The 21,080-nt window shown below is 38.8% G+C and overlaps 1 protein-coding gene across 6 annotated transcripts in view; it reads right to left on the bottom strand.

Annotated features, from left to right (window-relative positions):
- STARD13 (StAR related lipid transfer domain containing 13) overlaps positions 1–21,080 on the bottom strand; it is a 294,539-nt gene that overhangs the window by 234,829 nt on the left and 38,630 nt on the right. For all 6 annotated transcript variants that reach the window (XM_068672945.1, XM_068672941.1, XM_068672944.1 and 3 more), the window contains one exon: positions 13,121–14,027. In XM_068672945.1, coding sequence (XP_068529046.1) covers positions 13,121–13,855 — 735 coding nt within the window. In that variant the 5' untranslated portion in view covers positions 13,856–14,027. The remainder of the gene's footprint in view (positions 1–13,120; positions 14,028–21,080) is intronic.

Consider the following 21,080-nt stretch of genomic DNA (forward strand, 5'->3'; position numbering starts at 1 on the left):
TTATTTTTTTATTTTCTGCAGACTGGTCTAGCTTCATTTACTTTTTGTAATAGCCCTTTCCTTTACATTTTCCAATAAGTGTTCATTATCGGAATTTATAGTTTTAATTAAAATGCTAAATAAATTTCCTCAGAGTTTCTTCCATTATATTTTATTCACTCTTTATTTAAAATAATTATATTTTAACTATTTCATACTAAGAGAACAAAGTCATATTCTTCAGACTTGGCGCTTGTTCAGCTACTGTGGAATTTCACCCCCTATTTTTGAATAAAATTATTCATATACTGTTCCATATATATATTCATAGATAGCTTCAAGCCAGTTTGAAAGATAGGGAAAAGTATCAGAGAGATCAAACTTCAAAGTTTAATCACAATTTGGGTCTGGATAGACATGAGAGAGTCGATTGACCGCCCACAACAAGTTAAAGCCGAGGAGATTTCAGCCCTAAGTGTTTCTGAGCAGCTGATGATGAGCATAACTGACTGGTCAGAAAAAGTACATATAAATGACATTTTTTTTCCTTCATAGAGGGCAATTAATCCCTGATCAAGAAATAGGAAGAAATATTGCATTGTGAGGAGGGTGTTGGGTTGTTTGGTTCTTGTTTGGTGTGTCACTCAGTCCACACGCTGTCATTTTCCTCCTTACTAGGAGGAAGGGGGTCTCTCAACATCTACTGAGAAGGAAAACACCCATTTTTTCTGAACAGCTGGTCCTTGCCAAGCCCCAGTGAAGTCAGTGAACTTCATCGCAAACCCTTCTCTAATGTAGTCAGTTCCTTTCTGAATGCTGGCGAGGGTGGAGGGTATTCGGTTAAGAGCAGTCATGTAAAAGAAAATAAAATAGCTATTTTGTGTGGCAACGATTTAGGTCTCTTAAATGCTGTACTGAGTCAGATGGGATCTCCCTCTGGACATCTTCAAAGACACCAATGTCTTTTCCTCTGACTATGTACAGACTTCATGTGCCTGATACGGCAGATTGCTTTCCTATGGTGTGGAAACTGGGTATGCTCCTCACCAACCAGATCCAGATAATATGCCACCTGGGCCTTAACTCCATGTTGAGACAAGTGCAGCATCTCCCCTCCCACTCCCTCTCGTCTTCCTCCCACGTCCCAGTTTCTCTGGGAAGGAAACGAAGCTATGAGAGCAACAAGCCTACCAGGGCCGTGGATAGTCAGGGACCACAGATAGTGAATATATCTACATTTTAGATTAAAATTAAATGCCAAAATTTTAAACAGAAGACTACACTCCGTCACTATATTAGATAAAAACAGCAAAAAACTTTCAACCTCTCAAGGAGAGACATTGCCTTACAGATAAACTCTCGGCCATGGTTCTACCAAGGACACTTGCTAGTCACCTGAGTTTTTTTTTTTTACACTTTGTTAAATTGAGGGATAAATGCTTGCTACCTGCCTACAAGGAGTGCTGCTATAACACTCCGCTGTAGTTTTATGCTCTTTCTTTTTCCTTTTAATAACGAGAGTCTCCATTGCCATATGCAAAAATGAAGGAGCTGAAGGAATTAGGTGGAGTGTAACTGCTGAAGTTAAGATTGTCCCCTCATGCACAAGAACAGTCATATGTCTGTACGTCTGTGCATGCCTATGTTCCTGAGTCCCTTACTAATTTATACAGTATGTATTTTGCCTTATGTTTTAGTTGTTAATGCTAGCTATCTGCTTAAAGCTCTCAAAATTCCAGCTACATTTCTTCTTTCAGAGGTCAGAAACACAGATGTAAATACCTTATAAGTGTTCAGAATAACTTTCAGAAACGTAACTATTCGTATTTGTGAACAATCTTGCTAGAATGAAATGAAAGGTAACAGGGAAGTATGTGGCAATGTTGTAATGTTAGTGCAAAATGCTGACTTGCATATTGTGCTCCCCTTGGACGTGCTATTTTATGGAGACTCATTGCTTTTTAATCATAAACTAAGCAACAGAACAGTGATTATAGATTTTAGCATGTCCTTTTTAGCTGGGGAAAAAGATAACACAGGTAAAATCCATAAAACACATTCTCCTAAAAAAAAATGTTAAGTCTCAATTCCGAAGAAAAGCTGCTTTGATAGAGTAGCCTCAGGCATCATTGTTGGAGGAAAAAAATCTGTATCCCCAGAGCATGCAAGCATAGTGCTGACACCATATAAATGCTTTTATATAGCAGAAAGGTTGGAGAATGTGGCCTAGAGCTCAGAAAATCTGTCACAGGCCTTTCAGTCTTCTTTTAAAGAGCACGAGGGTCACTAAACAGCAACTGCTCTCATCACCAGAGCATTACGGTTCAGGCACGTTCCCTCTGCCTTGCTTCAGATGTCTTCTGCTGGTGTGGGAGGGGGTGAGAGAGAGGAATCGGAGGCAGCTGCTTCTGTAAACCTGCAGGGCTTCTGCAAAATCTTCCAGACACAAATGCACTAAGGATGTCCTGGGACAGGTGAAGCTGTACACATCAGCCTGTCTCAGGGTTTTCATTATCAGGCAGGGGTTTAGCCTACCCATCGCTGACTTCCAGTCCTAATATACATTATATTTTGAGTAACTTCCGTGTTATTTGCACTCACCTGTCCCTTTCTGAAGTACCATACCTGAGACCATTCAGAAATTCTGTCTATGCTATTTGATAAGCTGTTTTTGTAGTTCGAAAAGTACTGTTTTTAAAAGAAGAGGGCAATGCTATGGTTTGAAATTACAAAGAGAATTAGTAATAAAGAGAAAAAAACAACCTGCCATGGAGTGGTTATCAGCAGTGGTATTTGTATTCACATAAACTTCAGCTTCATGTGATATGAAAGATTTTAGCAACAGGAAAAAAAAAACAGCCGTCAACCACAATAATCCAAATAAAAAGGTGTGCTGACATAACTCTGGCAAATAACTGAAAACAAACAAGTCCCAGCCTTATGCAAGGTGGCTTGAATTTCAGCTAGTTCCTCCACTTACGTATTTCAAACAAAGTTTGTGTATTTTGAAATGCGAGAGACTTCACAATAGCATTAACAAGCGAAACCTTATCAAAAAGGTGTGTAGAACTGAGAGATTTGGGGGTTTAAAGAGGCATATCTAGATACCTCCTTGCTGAGCAGACTTTATGTCCTGTATAAGCCCTTGTGCTGTACCCAAAAGCTCCAGGACAGAAGTTGGAAGGATCACGGTTTGAGTTTTAAGGCGCATCTTAGTGTAGGACTTGAGGAGCTTCAAAAAGTAGCAGGCTCTCCTACTACTCATCTCCTACTACTAATCCTGCTCGCCTCGGTATAGTCCCGGTGTGATATTTACCACCTTTAAAAAAACAAAAGAAAACACACACAACACAAGGGGAATTGGGCTAGAGCCCCCGCACAATGAGAACATGCATAAACTGATCAGTAAGTAGTTCAGCTCTGCTGCAGTAAGGCTGGGTAGAAAAAGGTAGAAACCAGTCTCGCTGCAGCACACCCAAAATATGTTTAAATGTAAAATTTAAAATGCCAAAATGATATCATTTTCTTTAGGAATGTGTTTATTTATTTATTTCTTACAAATAATGTTTTGATTGATATTTGTCGATTCATCAAAGTTGAACTGCTTGTCAAAGACAGTTTAATTTTGATAATATTCCTCTGGGGAAAATACCTTTACCTGCCAGTGAAGCTGTACGAGCTCCTTTGTAGCCCACCTAGCAAGCTGCTGGAGGCTCCTGACACCTCGCTCACTCCCAGGCTGAGGAGTCATTCACTGTCATGAAGAACTGGGAGTCTTTGGGGAGATTTTTTTCTGAACTGAAGTAACCCCAATTTTAGAAATAACTTCGCTTGCAAAACTAAATGTTTTGACTTGCCCTGCTATACCTAGAAGATTCTTTTGGATCTATATTACCATTTTCTTTTCTTTGATGCATAAACTAAATTTTCCTTCTTATTTTTTTCCTGTTTTCAACCTCATACTTGCTGCTATCAAAGAGGAATTTTAATTTGCACTGGAATTAAATGCTGAGTGGCCTGAACAGCTTGTGTGGCTGCTCCTTAGCATTTGCAAACATTTGAAGACAACTTCCAAGTAAGAAAATCAGTACTTGAAGGGGAACACCTGAAGGTGACTTTTAAAAAGCCACCTTAAAAAGGCACCTTAAAGTCACCTTTAAAAAACTTTTTAGAAAAGACTTTTTATTTTGGTCTTAGACATTTGCATTCCATTAAATGCAACTCAAACTCATTTTCTTAGGCACTTTACACAGAAGTGAAAACAACTCGCAGAAGAGAAGCTACACTTTCCAACGCATAGCAATTCCTCCTATCATAGAATTTGCTATTATTTATTGTTTGTATTCACAGTAAATTATTTTTAAAGTCATCTGAGAACCCTGAAGCATCAGTTTTAGTTTGCTGTCTGCCATTCACATGCCTTTGCTGTCTGCCATTACCATGTCTGAAAAGTTGGGTTTCAAAACCATTTTCTGAGCCTGTTTAATGCACTTCTGGCTACTTCAGAAAGAATGGAGTCCATCCCTGCTTGCCTAGCATGGGGGTTTCCCACTAAGACTTTTTGAATCCGTTTCTCTCGTTTTGAATCTGTTTCTCTCTGTTAATGCTATTTTTCTCTTTTCAAATCTGGATAGCCCTCCATTTTGTGTCAAAGTACGAATACTGCGGTATTTATGCAGTGCAAATACTGTAGAAATCACATGCTTAGAGGCTGATTGCTTAAGAGCTACATCATAGTATTTCAAAAAACCAAAACAAAACAGGGTCTGCGGAATGTTTTTGTCTTCCAGGGGTGATCTTTTTTAGTTTAATCATCTTGCATCTCCCAAACATGATTTTTTTCCCCCCACATATCTATTGCTACAGTTATTTGTAGTATGTTACTGAAGTGTGATCACACAGCAGATAAAAGTACAGCTTGAGGTGAACTCCCAGAGTGTAGGTGCTCAGTCTAGGTCAGTACAGGCACCGATCCTGGTCAGGCATGTTCTTCATTAAAACACGTTCATCTCTTTGCCAACTCCATCCTGCTATCGGGGCTATTTTATATCGGGTGTATTTTTTCTTCTAGTTGTTGGCTTTGCATATTTGTTCTTGGTTTCTACGCGTGATGTATGTGTTACGGAATGAAATACAAGTTGCAGTTTTATATTCCATTGCTACTTGGCAGGTTTAGCAGTTTTTCTGACATTTTATTTCATGTAAATCAGTCCCTAGACTAACTGCAAAGGCTTTTGCAAAATCCTCGTTACATAGCTACTGAAATTTCACCATTACAGTGTTTCAATAGGAACTATAAATAATAAATGCAAAACTTAGAGATTATATAGCACATCACTGAATACATCATCATAAAGATTAGACTAAGGCAAGAAAACTTTTCTCTGAGTACACAGCATAGATAAACTGTTAAATCTTTTGCACTGAAGCATAGAATTGTCTAAGTTGGAAAAGACCTTCAAGGTCACCAAATCAAGATCGTCAACCTGACCTGACTTATTCCAGACCCAGTTTTTGAAACATTGGATAAAAGACCTAAATGCCAAAGAATTTCTTAGAATCTGCAGAAGGTGTGGATAAAGAGAGCTCTGTAATACAAAAGTCTGGTGTGATTTTAATGAAGGTAATATCTGGAAGAAAAAAATATTGGAAGAAAAAAATGCAGGAATTGGCCTAAAAGTCCTGTCCTTTTTACTTCTGGAGAACTGCAAGCTAATTCAGAGGAGGTTTCCCTCAGCTGGATTGCAAAAGGCTTTGTGCTGAAGTAATTCAAAACTAGGCAGGCCTTGTAGTTTGGAGAATGGATGAGGCATTGATTGCCCAAGACACTTGGATAGGTAAGAGCAGTCTACTTCCATTTTTATTATAATTTCCCGTTTCACAAGTTGTTCTGCCTACTGCCCATCCCTCAGTTTATCCAGAATCTCCATCTGCACTTTGGAGGAACATCTTAATTTCAAGGGTACATAGATGAGCAGATTGCTACACATTGCTTTTGGTTCCCCCCACCTAAGAGTCTGTAATTCTCGGGGTGCCTGTTCCCACGCCCTGGCAGAGAAATTCACCAGAGCCTTGGCTTAGGGTTTATTTTCTGTTGACTTCTGGAGAGATAGACGAGACGCTTGACTGGTCTCACATCGCACAGATTCCAGGTATTTCCAAATATCTGTAAAGGAGAATCCTGATACACCTCTTTTACTCTCTTGCTGTGGGACCGTGCTGGGGCTGTGCAACAAAATCTGTTGGCAGCACAGCCTCTGCCCCATTGGATAGCTGCAACCAGGATAGGCAATGTAAAACCTTTGTCAGATGCCAGTGGCAGGCAGCTGCACTGTGGAAACTGCCAGCCTAAAGATCTTCCATAATATTTTGAAAGCTACTTAAGGGCCCAAGTTTTACACATTAACTTGAACAGCCTGAGGGTTTCCCACTGTGCGGTGTAACTCAGTAATGTCACCTTCTGTAATTTCCTACTATTTAATTCAGCACCGAAAGCTGAAAGGTACTTGGTACATTTTCTGAAGGAGTTTGAAAATCCAGGTGAGTTGGGTTTTTTTGACTACATTATCTGGTTTTCTTTATTATTTTTTTTTTCTCCAGGCATTTTATTTTATTTTCTCAGAATCTCACTCTATAGGTAATATATACTACAAATTTTTGGAAAGTGATGCTATTGTAACAGCACAGATGACTTCAAAACACCTGAAGGGTCCAACTGCAAAAATGTTCTTTGAATCTTTTGAGTCCTGTTCCATTCATCAAACGGAGGTTTGCTTGTCAGCTTTGCTTTTGAAAAAGGATGAATCGTGTCCCCTCATATCACAGCTTTTCTTCAGGAGGTTTTTGGCAGAGACCAAGTTAGGATTGCCAAAAATACTTTATAGGCTATTTTGTACAAAACCAGTGTGTGTATGTCTTCTCCAATCTCAGCCCAGCACCCAGAGATGCCTGCTGAAGACAGTCTTGTGATTTCAAAGACAGGGATCTGCTGCTATCAACAACATGCCTCTTTTCTCAGGGCCTATGCATTTTAATTTTGAATTCTCTAGTAATGACCAGTGAATCATGCATGTTTATTAAAACATGTAAGCAGCATGTGAGTCTACGGAGGAGAAAGGACAGTCCTTTTGATACTATCTACATGTTTTCCTACAAGATCTGAATGCACCAAGTCTCTTTGAATTTGATATGATCTTTCAGCATGTCCTTGATTTAATGTTTGTGACTAGTTATTTTCCAAAGTTCTTGTAATTTCGTAATAGAAACAGCTGTACAGCTAATTTCCACATTAGTGAGATGTGAGGTTACATTTGCAGCTCTTTCCAATCATGGTAAAAAGTAGGACAAAAGAAATGTCCTATCCTAATTGTCACATTATTAAGAAAAGGGGGATTAAAGAAAAATGGACTCTGTACAAATGTTGTGTTCATCATTAACACCTGAAATTCCTGAAATTAATAAAGACTCTTTCTTTTAAATTAATAATTAGAACCTGTTTCTAAACCAGCATTTGTCTGACATTATTGTTATGAGCTGATTTGTTTATTTATTGACTGATAATAATCCATCACTGCCAAAGTAACTTCTCCAACTTCCTTCCCAGGCAGGCAGAAAACAAGAATAAATGGTAGAAACTTTGCAAAGTTCAACTGATGGCATTTCCACCTATCAGCTCCAGAGAATGCATAACTGAAGCACAGAAAGCCCAGGTCTGACAGACACACCAAGGAAATGTGAATGTACAAAGCTACATCAGTCCTGTCTTACACAACTCATTTCCCATTTTCCTCCCCTTAAGGTCCCGCTCTGTTTTCCTGGCAATCATTATTTCAGCACCTGGCTCTCCTACCTGGGTAGGCATCCCATGTCTGCAGAAGATGAGCAAAAGGGAGATAATAATAACTGTATTATTTCTCGTGAGGAAGCCATCCCAAGCTTGCAGCCATTCTCCTCCTCCAGTTTTGGACTCTCAGTTTGCTAGGATAAAGAGAAGAACAAACTTCCGAAGTATGGGAGGAATGGCAGAAGGAATTTGTGCTTCACTCTAATAAGTTCCTTGCTCGTTTTTGCTCTTGTACAACCGAATCAGAGAAGACGAGGCTATTGCAGGGCAATTTTCAGATAGCTTAAATTCCACCTAAGCTCCAGAGCTTCATTAATGAAAACAGGAAAGTACCTCTCAGAAAAGTGCTTTCGAGTGTCCAAGCCAGGCACTGAGCAGGGATGCACGAAGCACAAGGACTGAGCAGAATTTAAGCCATTCAAATATAAGCATAAGAAGCTTCCTTTGGCAGGTACAATTTTGAATCAAAATTGCAGGCCTCACAACTTCTCTGATTTGATCACTCAAGTTGAATTAGCTCATTCTGATTTGAATGAAGCAAATTCATTGTCCCAAACTTCAAATTTTTGGATTCCTTTCTCATTGGATATGATTATTCAACTAAAATATTTACAAACCACACAGAAGAATACATGTCTTTTAAGGAATTACAATTAATTTCAAAGACTGTATCTTTGAATAAATATTTGAGTATTTTTCTCCTCCTACATGTCCTTATTTATTTCTCATCTTGCTTTCCTGCTTTGGTGAATTTCTGTGGAAAACAGAATGCAAACACGGGCCAGAATCAGACAAAATGTAGGACAGGTACCATGGAAACTTCCCCATTATATCTCAGCAAATTATTCCACCCTGAATTTGAGCACTTGTGGTCTAAGCTTATACAGCGATTGTCAAACTTGTCACTCAGTAATGATGGTATAATGAGGGTAAAATTTACCTAATTGTAATACAAGGAAGGAAGAAGCAAATTAATGAAAATAAGTGAATCATCAAGGAAAGAGAAAGTGGAAAGCCAGATCATCCATCTTCCTGCCAGAAAAGGACTGTTTTCTGTAACCACTGCCAGAATTCAGCTGGCTTAGCTTTAAACGTCAAAAGAGACAGAGCTTTCACAAATCTCCTTCAGAAGATCACAGTTTCATTTAAAACAGGCAAAGATTTACTCCGGGAGGAAGGCAATAGCACAGCTGCCCCATCAATGCTACTCAATATTGTACACAAGGACTGCTGATATTGTACAGGCCAGTCCCAGGGCTGTGCAGTCTCCTGCAAACATCTGTGGGTCTACAGTCTGAAAGCCAAACCCTGATGATTATATTAATTCTGAATACTGCCTTAACTATCTGAATTATCTGTTTGGGTCATCTTGTCTCCCATGTGCCTAGGGAGTGGTATCTTGCCCTTTGTTTAAACCCGCTGCATCTGGGAACACTCAGTGCAGGTATCACACCATCAATGCCTGGCTTTAAAACAACAACCATGTTGGCTTTAGATCTTCCTCAGTGCATGGAAAGATGCATGACGCAAAGCTGGTCCTTCCCAGCATGTGGGCATCCTGGTGTGCCCCTTCTCTCTGAGAGGAAGCTCTAACAACTCACTTAGGTGCCCTAAATAATGTCAGCAGAGACAGAAACCTGTGTTTGGCTGTGAAAACAGCTACGATGGGCTCCCGCAAGAGATGCTTTGAAGCTGTCCCGGAGAGGGTTTCCACCTTGTTACCATGTGTAAGACAATGCTTGCATCTCTGCAGCAGCCCCCAACATCAGCAGGATTTCTGTACACTCCCTGAGGAGAGGGAGGATCCATGATAATTCACTTTGTCAAGGCTATGATCACATAATCCTTTTACTTTTACTTTTTTCCTAATATCTGTTATATATACATATATATATATTTTTTTTTTCTTGAGTGAAATGCTACTCCTGAAAATCATGCACATTGTTTTGAGATGATGTAAGAAGATCACTGATGTAAAGTTGCACTGTAGTTCCTGCTTAAATGTGGTTATCAGCTGGGCCCTGCTCAGTACAGTCAGAAGAAATGGAAATCTAGAAAAATGTTATGTTTCAGAAGCTATTCCGCAAGATTTATTGCCACTGCATGCTGAGCTGGTTACATGGACAAAGAACACATGTAGTTTAATCTGAAGGCTTGAAGGAAAACAAGCAAGGAAGAATGGCTCAAGACGCCTCTTCAGGGCTGCCTAGAACAAAACCCGATGATCATAAATAATACAAGAAGGATATGAATGATATTATGACAGAGAGGAGGTCAAAATCTCTACAGTGCTGTCCTAGCCATGCTCTTACCTAGATCACCATTCAAAAATGAGAAATAACATAAACAATATTTCAGACGTGTATATCGACATGCTTGTAAATCTTCAAAATTTTGCTCCCTCAGTGGAAATAAATGTTACTTTTCTTTTAAGAAGTCTACTTGGGTATTAAATACACTACTGATTACAGGCTCCTGAAAAGGAAAAACAGCTGCCAATTTTTTTCTTTACAAGGAAAGCATAGGAAAATATATATGGGACTGGTCTAAGGGTGGAGACTCAGGGACCACAGCGCATTCATAAATCGAACAGAAGTGTCATTTATCTGGTATGACACAGAACAGGCAGATTCTGTATGCCTTTGGACAAAGGGAAAGAACATTTTTTCATGGGCACCATTATATGAATTGCTTTCAGCAGCGTTTCTTCCGCTCGTAGCAGCATTGGCAGCATACACAGTTGTATTTTTTCCATCTTCTCTGTACTCGTTTACTGTTCAGCACACTCAGAGATTTCCACAATTACTATTCAAATGCCCGTAACAACTGTTTTAAGAGGAGATTCGGACACCAGCTTTGCTCACTGCTGCTGCCCACAAGGGGCTGTGCTCCCCAGCGTGGGGCAGGTGCCAACCCTTCCTACTGTCTACATCAAAAAATAGGGGATGCATCCCTCTGCAGTCAAGAACAAGTTCATTTATTGAGGAATGAACCTGCAGGGTTGATATTAATTGCTATTTCACTGTGAGCAAGAATTCAGCCAGGTATTGGCCACAGCGTTACCTGTGATAGCCTGGATCTGTGTGGTCGAGAGGATTTGGTTTTTATACTACTTTTAAGTCTAAGGCTTAGCAGTAATGGTTGCTTTTGACAACGTTTTTTACCCCATGCTGTCTTTATTTCATTTTCTTTCCAGCAGAAAGACATTTCTTCCACAGCCCCATGTCTACATAACACAAATAAATAATGTGACAATGATATACATTTGCTTAGCACAGGCTTGAAACAGAGTCACAGGGGGAGCTTTTGGTCTGAGTACTAATGCATGACTGCTGCTAAAATTTTAGAGACAAGATAATCCCTTTTTAATTCTTGGAGGCTTTTCTAGGATGATACATACTTATTTACATGGAAAAAAAATGAAAACCAGGACTGCATCATTGCATCTGTACAGTTTTTGAAATGTTTTGACACATTCTCAGAGATTTACTAGGTAATTTCACACGCTTGTCTGGCAATTTATAATCCATTATTTTGCACTACAGGCTGCATCCTTGAGTTTATTTTATGGCATAGATATAAAGTAAACTAAATGACAGCAGCACCCAGCCTTTCCCTTTTATCTATAGGATTGACCTTCAGTAAACAGAATCCAAGGGATATTGTGCATGCATTTTGTTATATATTTATATTAACGGGAACCTCTGGAATACTGTGTCTGAGTCAATGAGGAAGCAAGCCTTGGCTGAGGGTAGCGGAACAATGCAATCATTTAATAATCCATGTGCCACAAGGATCTTTCAGGGTCAGTGTTGCATCCAAAGGTGCACTGCTTTGGAACCATCTCTGGACCTTGGTTTTCTAATAGTAGCTGCTGAGAAACGTTTTTGTGAAAACTTTGTGAAAATCTGTAATATTTCTCTGTGAGCTGATGTCTTTCCTACTTACACTGGGATCAGTGTCAAATGCAGCCACAAATCTACCACTCAGTTAAGGTCAGAATTAGTCACCCCAAACTGGAGATAGATCACTATGAAAGGAGAGAAGTAACTAAGCATTATATACTATCATTTTGATGTTGACTTGGACATTTGAGTCCTGACCCTACTTCCTTTCTTTGATTTAATCAGAAACCAATGAAGCAACTCTGTGTTGTAAGCTCTAGAAGTAAAAGAAAGAAAATAGAGAAATAAAGAAAAATAGAAGAAACTTGGTAAAAAAAGGAGAGTTCCACCCTGAATTTCAAGGGAAAAATATTTTTATATGGAAAATAACTTAAAAATGGAGGAGGAATGGAAAAGAGAGGAAAGAAAGGTATGATGGACCTGCAGTTCAAGATTTGCTGCCATTTCAGGAACGCTGGAATGTTAAGAGTTTGTTTTCTCCACTGTTTGGAATCACTTCATATTTCTGTACTAGAGCTGAACTACTCCAAGGATAAACATGTTTAGCTCCAGGCATTTGGTTTGTCACCAGCTGGGAGCAGGAGGAAAGCCTTGCTTATTCTATTGGGAAGCTTCTGTTCCTCCAGTTAAAAATAAATAAATAAATAAATAAATAAATCTCAGCTAATTTACTCATCCCCTCCCCCCCCCCTTTTTTTTTTTTTTTTTTTTTAGGAAGGGTTATAGTTGGATGATTCTTCTTACGGAATGTATTTCATTTCATCCTAAATCTTCTTGTCTATTCATTTTGGACATTGGTCTATGCAGCATCAAGATGTGCATCATTACAAACTTTTTCTTATTTTATTATAGACCTGATGGTCACCTGTACTCCGTATTATTTTATTGAAATAAGAATACAGAAAGTACTGTTATTTAGCAGTGATGTAGGTTAGAAGGAGCAGTACTGTGGTGCCTGTACTCTAAAAAAGTCCATTATTCAGCATAAAGAAATATACACTACTCTTCTAGGAAACCAGAGCTGTATCCCTTTGGGACAGTCAATAGACTCAGGGAATAGCCAGGAATATCTACTGTATGGGGCATGATATATGATCTTCTAGGAGCAAGGGAAACTGAGCCAATGTTCCCATTTGAAAAGAAAACAGCAATCCTTGTTTGAGGTTCAATCCAATGGAAATCTGGCCAATCTGAAGAAATAGATTTGTTTAATGTAAAAGCCTAGCATTATATCTTTAACATTTTGTATATTTTGCTGTAGGTTTATATTCCTAATTATGTAATTAACATTCATTATGTCTGTATAAAAATTTGTGTAAATTCTCCTGTAACCAAGCTTAAATAATACCACTTATTGTAAACACACTTGGAACAAAAGAGTAGCGTCTATTACCTCCAGCTCCATGTGTTTTTCTTCCTTGTCACGGTCCTTCAATTCCTTTTTGGAACGATCATCGCAGTCTTCTCCATGACAGATGTGTTGATCCTTAGTAAGTTCATGTTTAGCTTGCTTTCTTGGAAAAACATTCCTTCTGTGGAGACCATCGAAAAAAGCCTCATACAGTGGCAGCTCTGTAAACAGATCGTCATCGTCTTTGCCATCTGCTTTTTCCTCTTCAGATGAAAAATCTCCTGCATCCCCTGCCTCACAAATATGGAGCTCAGTATTAACTTCATGTGGTAAAAATTCAAAATCAGAAAATGTGATTGCACTTGGTTTGTGTTTTATGACTCTGATCTCGTGACTTCTTTCTGTTTTTCTGTCTGAAGTTTTTCCTGTAAGGAGTGGCCATTCCTTGTGCAAGGGAAGGTTTAAAGGATCTTCCTTTGGCATGTGCCTTGCAGAACACAGCAATTCCTTATGAAGCTGCTCTGCTTCACACTGACTGCTGACTCTAACACACCTTGCATCCCTGCTAGGTCGCAAGGATGTGTCATTGTGGTCTAATAGGGATGCAACAGACAGCAAACTCAACTCAGGTTCCAGTAAAACATCCTGAAATTCAGATGTACTTTCCTGTTCTGTCTTTCTTTGGAATTCTTCACACTTTGCTCCCTTTGCAGTCCCCAGGCACTTGGCGGTAAGATGTGGTGAGCCTTGTCCTTCTGCATAGATGTTGGTTTCCATTCCAACGAGCTTCACCCATCAGAGATCAAAATGACTTCATTCTTGGTTTTCTTACGATACATCACTTCACATATGTAGCCAGGAAATACCTCCTTATTTTTCCAAAACCATGATCACACAATCATTATTAATGCCTCAATTCTTACATCAATTTTCTGAATCCCCTCTGTTCCTGAAAAATAAAAGAAAAAGAAAAAAAATTATTGATGGTAACAGGCTTGCATTGGAATGCATCAGTAGAAGTAATCCTGAAATACGACATTCCTGTATCAAATTTACTTACAGCTCTCTTCAAAAATATTAGATATACGCAGATTAAATGAACTTAAAACATCACGAACCTTGACTTCTTTACCTTAAAGATGAAGAAAGAACTGGCAAACACAGAAATGGTTTTTAAAATATTATTATTTTTGACACAATGGATCAGAATCATTCAACCTGATGTTAGATAGATGCTTGTTTCCAAAATGTGCTTCTTATTCACTGTGTTTTTTTTGTCTGTTCAATTATTGAGAACTTTTACAGTGTTTTGGCCAAGCTACTGAAATGTCATGAGGAAGGGCAAGGACTCAAAGGAGCTGACAGAAAAGGAAGAACAATATAGGTAGAGTTTTCTGTCACTCGCCTCCTCTGAATTGCCAATGCAGTGCAGCACCTGTCCATTTCCAATAAATTTGCAAAGCAAAAAGAGAAGGCTAAAAATATGGAAAGCTCCAGTTCTACGTCAGAGTTGCCCGTGTCTGGCTTAAATCAGTCTTAACTTCTGTGCTCGCTTCTAGTCTGTGGACCTCCAATGCACAGGAAGACAGGAGCAGCGAGGAACTGATCTTGCATCACCGAGTAGCTTACATTTACCCTTAGATGTAATTTACTTTTTTGTGACAGACTGAATATTGATAGTATTTATTTTAATGATTGTTTCAGTACTCCATCTGGGAGACAGCAAAGCAGAACAGAAGCTTTTCAAAATAAGAAGAGAAGCTTACGCCTTTGATGTTCGTGGCAGGCCTGTCACTGATGGGGAAGGCTTGTCAGAAGGCAGCGCTGTGATTGTCAAAGTGGGAAGTGAGCAGAGTAAGATGCTGGCATGTGATGCGCCTGTCACTGCTTGTGCCGTAAGCAGTGTATTTTATTACACCAGTGAGGTGTATTTTATTGCTGGTGAGTATATATTTTAGTTTTATAGACATACCTTGGGTAACAGAAGGAGTATTGTACATAGAAAGAATATTTAGATTCATGGTATTAACATTATTCATGATATTATTCATGTAAACTTCAGCTGTAGAAGGGGTGAGCATGCAGGTATGCACAATTTAGATAGCCTTCCCCTCAGCTATAGTTGGCTATGTAGAAGTCTGACATTATTGTAAGCTGTCTGGCCTCCTGCTGGAGTCAGTGGAGGGAGAAAAATTCTTCCTGAAGGTAAATGCTCTCGCTTATCTTGGATACCTATTTTGGCATGAGATGAGTCGCCCTCCTAGCGTGACCACCTTATCCAAAACTATCAAGGTGGGCTAGACAAAATGTTTACACCAGTCACCCAACTTTTAGATGGACAAAGGCACGAAGAATCTCATCCCATGTCTTTTTTTGAACAATAGCAGATTGCAATGTCTACATGCAAGTGACAAACCTGCATCTGAAGCCCTCATTGTCTCAGAAGCTTCCAGCAGGATTAGAAATCCCCAGGTCTCCAGGGCTCCCACCCAAACTCTCTTTTCTGTCCTCACCCTTCCCTAATGTCATCCTTTTTTTCTGGCAGAAATTGGCCATCCTTGGCCTGCTCCCTGGACCCTCCTTAGTTCTGGTAACACTGCTCAGCAGGCTGTACTGTGATAACACCTGCAGGAATACACCTCTGTGTTTGTAGGAACAACTTTGTTGTAACAAAACAAAAATACAGCTTAAAATGGTCCAGAAAAATCTACAAAAATTCTACACTATGCAAGCATGGGGCAAGTGAATTATGTATTATTTATTGCTAGTATTTTAAGATGATGCTTCAACTCCAAAATGTGAATTATAATCACTGCAAAAAATTGTATTTTTGTTATCTCTGAATATTCTGCATATAAAATAAATGTTTATCTTCTTTTTGAACTTTGCTTAGTTCTTTTTTTTTCATATGATTTTCAGTTTTATAGGATGTGGTGCGAAGCTGTAATTTCTGCAGTTTAATTAAAAAGGCATGAAAAAGTTTTTCCTTTTATTAGGTTTTCTTACTTCATCGGACTCTTCTTATTTTTTTATTCTTCCTACTATGAAGCCAGGACAAAGAAAGCATGCAGGAGCAGGCTGCTTTTGTGCAAGAAATCTCTAAAGAGGAAGTGGTAAGAAGAGAGTGTGAGTTCACCCACACATCCTGTGGAACATATCTTTTTACTTGACCTAGTAGTGACTGGAAAAAAAAAAAAAACAAATACAAAAACACTCATACAAAATACCAAATTCCATATTTTATAAAAAGTTACACATAGACATTCAAAGCTCCTAAAAATTGAACATTTTTGGCAGAGCTATGGATTGGAAATCCTGTCCATAGCAAAATGTGTAGCTCAGAGAGGTCTGAACATTCAGAGCTAAATCTGTACATGTTATAAAAGGCCTCTAATACAGAGCTGCGAAGTAAGATAATTATCACCACAGTTATAAATGTATGCACTTATCAGCTCTGAAAAATAATAATCTCTCTGAAAAAGGTTTTCGAGGCTTTCTAAGAAGGGAAATTACTTTCATATGCATATGTGATTCTCAGTATATACTGTAGCATTAGCTGTGCCAGTAGTCACTGGTGTGGGTTAAGATGTTGAAAAATAAAAATCACTTGGACGTATATGTGTTTTTTCTGACTAGAGGGATGATGTAGGGACTACCACAGTTAACTGTCCAACTAAAACCAACTCCAAAACAGCTTAAGGAAGAGCACAAAAAAAGCAACACAGGATATATATATATATATTTAAGGTAACATGTGAAATCCATATCTGGGTGTAATATCCAATCAACTTCAGGTTTTACACACAAAAAAAATTAAAACTTACAAATTGAATTTTACTTTCCAACAAAAGCTCGTACAAATCAGCAATGGGTTAATATAGGTACAAGGTACAGATAGTGAAATGATATGGAAGGAAAATTTTCCTACGTTTTGGTACAAGCAGAGGTATCTGTGCAGACTCACAGATAAATTTTTGTGTATCATGCTCTCTTGGCTTGATTCTCCTTTGCCCAGACAACAAAAATTGTATTGAAAGTCACCAAGTTTTGCACAAAGATCACACACACACAAAAAAAAAGCACATATTAGGCTTAACCATTAAATAGGAGGATTTTACTCGTGTATATTTTCTTGAGTCAATACAAGGACAGCAAGTCACCTAAAATAACTTTGCAAACACTGATTAAATGAGTGCACGAGTGCATTTCAACAGCCATTCTCCATTTTGGCATTGCAGAGCATGTGAATGTATGGAATTTTCATACTTTTTAGAAGAAAGTTTAAATGGGAAGTGACACAGTTAACCACCAAATCAAGTCCTGGTCTTGGCTGGAACGGAACAACACTCATCCAAAATAGCTTCTACCCCTCAGCCCCTAGCGCATTTGTTTCCCTTTCACAATGATGTTGTTTAATATTTCCCATTGACTTAAACAATCTTCCCCTGAAAAATTAAACAAACAAGCCAAGAGAATGTGAAACACACAAACTAACAGCAAATTAGGAGATTAGGATTTTCTTTTCCTGATGATAATTTTACCTGTTTTGCAAGGTAACCCCATATTTTTCAATTCAGTTAATTTCCATAAGCGTAACAACAGGAACTCAATTAGTAGCCAAAAGATCCTCCAAGCGTTGGGGCAGAACAGAAAAAGAAATGAGCAGATCCTTAACAAAAGGCATTTCAGCTTGCTTGCTGCACAAGAACTCTGTCAACAGAAGTATGTGTGAGAATCCCTGGGGCTAAAACAGCCTTCTGCAAGCACCGGCCAAATTATTCACAGAAAAAGACAGAAAAAAAAGAAGAGAAAAAAAAAAAAGTAAAAAGAGAGATCATGAGCATGCTTCGTAGGATCACCAGGCACTTCTAAAAATAGTGTGACCTCATTCCTCACATTGTGCCAGACCTGAACATCGTGCTCTGCTTTATCACCTGGAGCACCTGGAGCCACGTTCCCAATGCAAACACTCTGCATACTGTCAGGTTTTGAAAAGGGAAGCTACAAAATGCCTTTTGATGTAATAATTCCAATAGAAAGGAATATCAAAATTAGCTTCCCATGTCACTTTTCAAATTCTAATTGTTGTTTGTCTATGCTTCAACACCTACATTTTCTACCAAGGCTTCACAGGTCTTCCTTTTTGTGTATATTGGTGGGATCATGGTTTGCAGACAGACTTTTGCATGCGCTCCAAAATGGAGCTATAGTGTAGTCACACTGGACATCTGAGTTTCCAAATGTGATTTTAAACCAGTTATTTGCAAATCTAGCCTGCAAAGGGAAAGGATGAATTGCTGTTGGAAATATGGGGCTAGAGGACTGCCGAAGTATAATTTTATATGTCTTTCTGTATATTGCTTTTGATTAGAGCAAAGAGGAAAAGTGCAGAAGCTGCAACACTTCTATTCGTGTAGTGGCTCCTGCCTGCCAACAGCAGCAGATGACATTTTTCACCTTGAAATATCCAGAAGCACTTCACAGATGCTGCCAAATCTACGTCCCTCCTGACTCATTTCAGTGAGTGAGGGAGACAGTGCTTAGATGTTGGTTCCTCTTACACCTCGTGCACCTGATTGCCTTCACTGACGTTAAGCAGTATTTCAGTCAGCGAAGAATCTGGCATATTTATGAATGAGTCACTCAGCAAATGAAGCCACATATCGAGGCAACCATTTTACAGAAACTACTTTATATGACAGTTCAGTGAGGCTTGTCTCAACTTAGAAGTGTTTATGGTCCCAGGACAGCTGCAACACCAAGCCTTCCCTTTAACTGTGCCTTGTCTGTCCCCACCTCCACTGTAACAGAAGCTCATTTTACATTGTCAAAGAAAGCAAAATATCTTCTCAAATTCAATAAACTACAATGATAAAGAGACATTTTGCTATTGTAGCTGGGCCTACATTCACTGCTGTCTCAGGTGCATTAGTTACAGATGTGCTGCCTTCCAACCAACATCTCCACTGATGTGTCTACATTGGCTGGATCTTCTCCCAACATAGAGGAGGGAAAGATTCTGCTCCAGGAGGTGTCATTGACACATTTTGTGCAATTAGCTTAGCCTGAGGTTGAGTTTAATCCAGTCAAGGTACTAACATCCTGACGTTGTCCTGACTGATTTGTGTTATGGGACAGTGGCTTCATTGCGACAAAGGTGATCAATTACCCTCTGTAACACAACTCATACAGTTTCTAAGAATTTATATAGATGCTTAATCCCAGTCAGTTTACATAATGCGGGCCTCAGCTTTGCAAATTGTTCTGCTGTGTGCAGACTGAACACTGAGTGGTTAAAGTCCTGAGCAAAATCAATGAGTGAGCACCAGCAAAGTGAAGTACTAGGCATGCCATAGGAAAAGCCTCATAACTGCTGCATACCTGATTGCTTCCTTGCAAAAGAAGGTACCAAAGAGGAGTCAGGTATGAATGGTGAACTGAGGGTTTATGTCTCTCTGCACATGAATGATGTATCTGTGAAGACTAGCATCCTTCCTTCTGCCACTAGGCTTCTTTTAGCATTGCATTCAATTATTCTTTTATCTAATCCCTATCCTATTCTGTCTAAAATATTTTTGTCTTGCACCCATGAAAAGCAGAATCAAGCTTCTGATGAGATATTGGCCTGAGGTTGTTTGACTGCATGCTTTTAGAAGGCAATTTCAAGTGATTTAAGATTACAACTGAACTACCCAAGACATGAAGCCTGATGTGGAGTTGCTGAAAATCCTAATGATCACAGAGAAGAAGGGGTGAAAGCTGCTTATGCATGCATATATATGCATTATCTATAATCTCTGTTATTAAATAAAACCTTAAATTTATTGTATACTGCCCTTGAATACTTTGGCTTTGTTTTTATATGACCAGTGCAATCCACATGAAATGGGAAAGGCAGCCAGTCATACGCAGACACTGTTCATAAACAGAGGCCCCAAAATGAACCAACACCTAATAAATACTTTAAAAATAACACTGGATAAACCACATAGGGGAAGAAAAAAAAAAAAAAAGAAAGAAAGAAAGAAAAAGACTGTCTCTCTTCAGATTGAGGTTCTTGGCATCAGTAAAATCCTAGCTCTTCATCTAAGCAGCCAATCCAGACCAAAGTCAGGAAACAGCCTTTCAGCAAGCAAAGACACACAGGTCTCCCTCCAGTTTAAATACTAGCTCTGTTTCTTTAGCCTGTAAAGTGAATTCCATTACATATGTTCATGGGATGCTCAACAGACTGTCTGGAAATGAATCTTCATTTCGTGCAAGAGGAAAGAAGCTGGAAGTAACAGTTTTCTTATGCTGGAGGATATTTATATTAAGATGGACAACCTAAGGGTCATATTCACATCTTTAGATCTCTTTTTAAGCTGGTGAAAGAGAAAAAACGTAAGACACCATCTCACTCTACAGAACCACCTCACTCTACAGGTTAGGTAAATAGCAAGTGGCTTTTTTTTTTTTTTTTTTTTGGACTTAGTTATTGTCTATCGAAAGCTATTTATCAGCACAAAATTGTTCTTCACAATATTCTGCAAGTGGATATATATTGGGTGGCTTCAAAAATTGCCTCTTCCATCTGACAAATCTCTGCTGGACCTGTGACACTCACCAGCACCAAAAGACACTGAAAAATGGCAGTTATTTTGGCATTTTGTAGGGGCAGAGGCTGGTATAGATCTGTGTTTATTGTACGGTTTGTAATTGTGTAATAATGAAAGAAAATTGTGTAATAATGAAAGAAAAGTTCCTTAAAGTTGTTTGCTTCTTTGAAGAAGGAAAACATACCATTGCCTTTGGTGCCTTCATGAGAAGTTATCAGTTCATATTAATTTCACTTATTGTTATCCACCATCTGTGCATAAGGAATGTGAAACTTGTTTCTACTGTGACCACACAGGCAGAAGATATGTAAACAGGAATTAAAGTTTTTTATCACATTAAGGCATGTCTTGGTCACATCTCATCTTCCATCCATAAGAATTGTTTTGTTTGATTTACTGATTGT

The sequence above is a fragment of the Anas acuta genome, chromosome 1 (genome assembly GCF_963932015.1).
Source record: "Anas acuta chromosome 1, bAnaAcu1.1, whole genome shotgun sequence".
NCBI classification, from domain to species: Eukaryota; Metazoa; Chordata; class Aves; order Anseriformes; family Anatidae; genus Anas; species Anas acuta.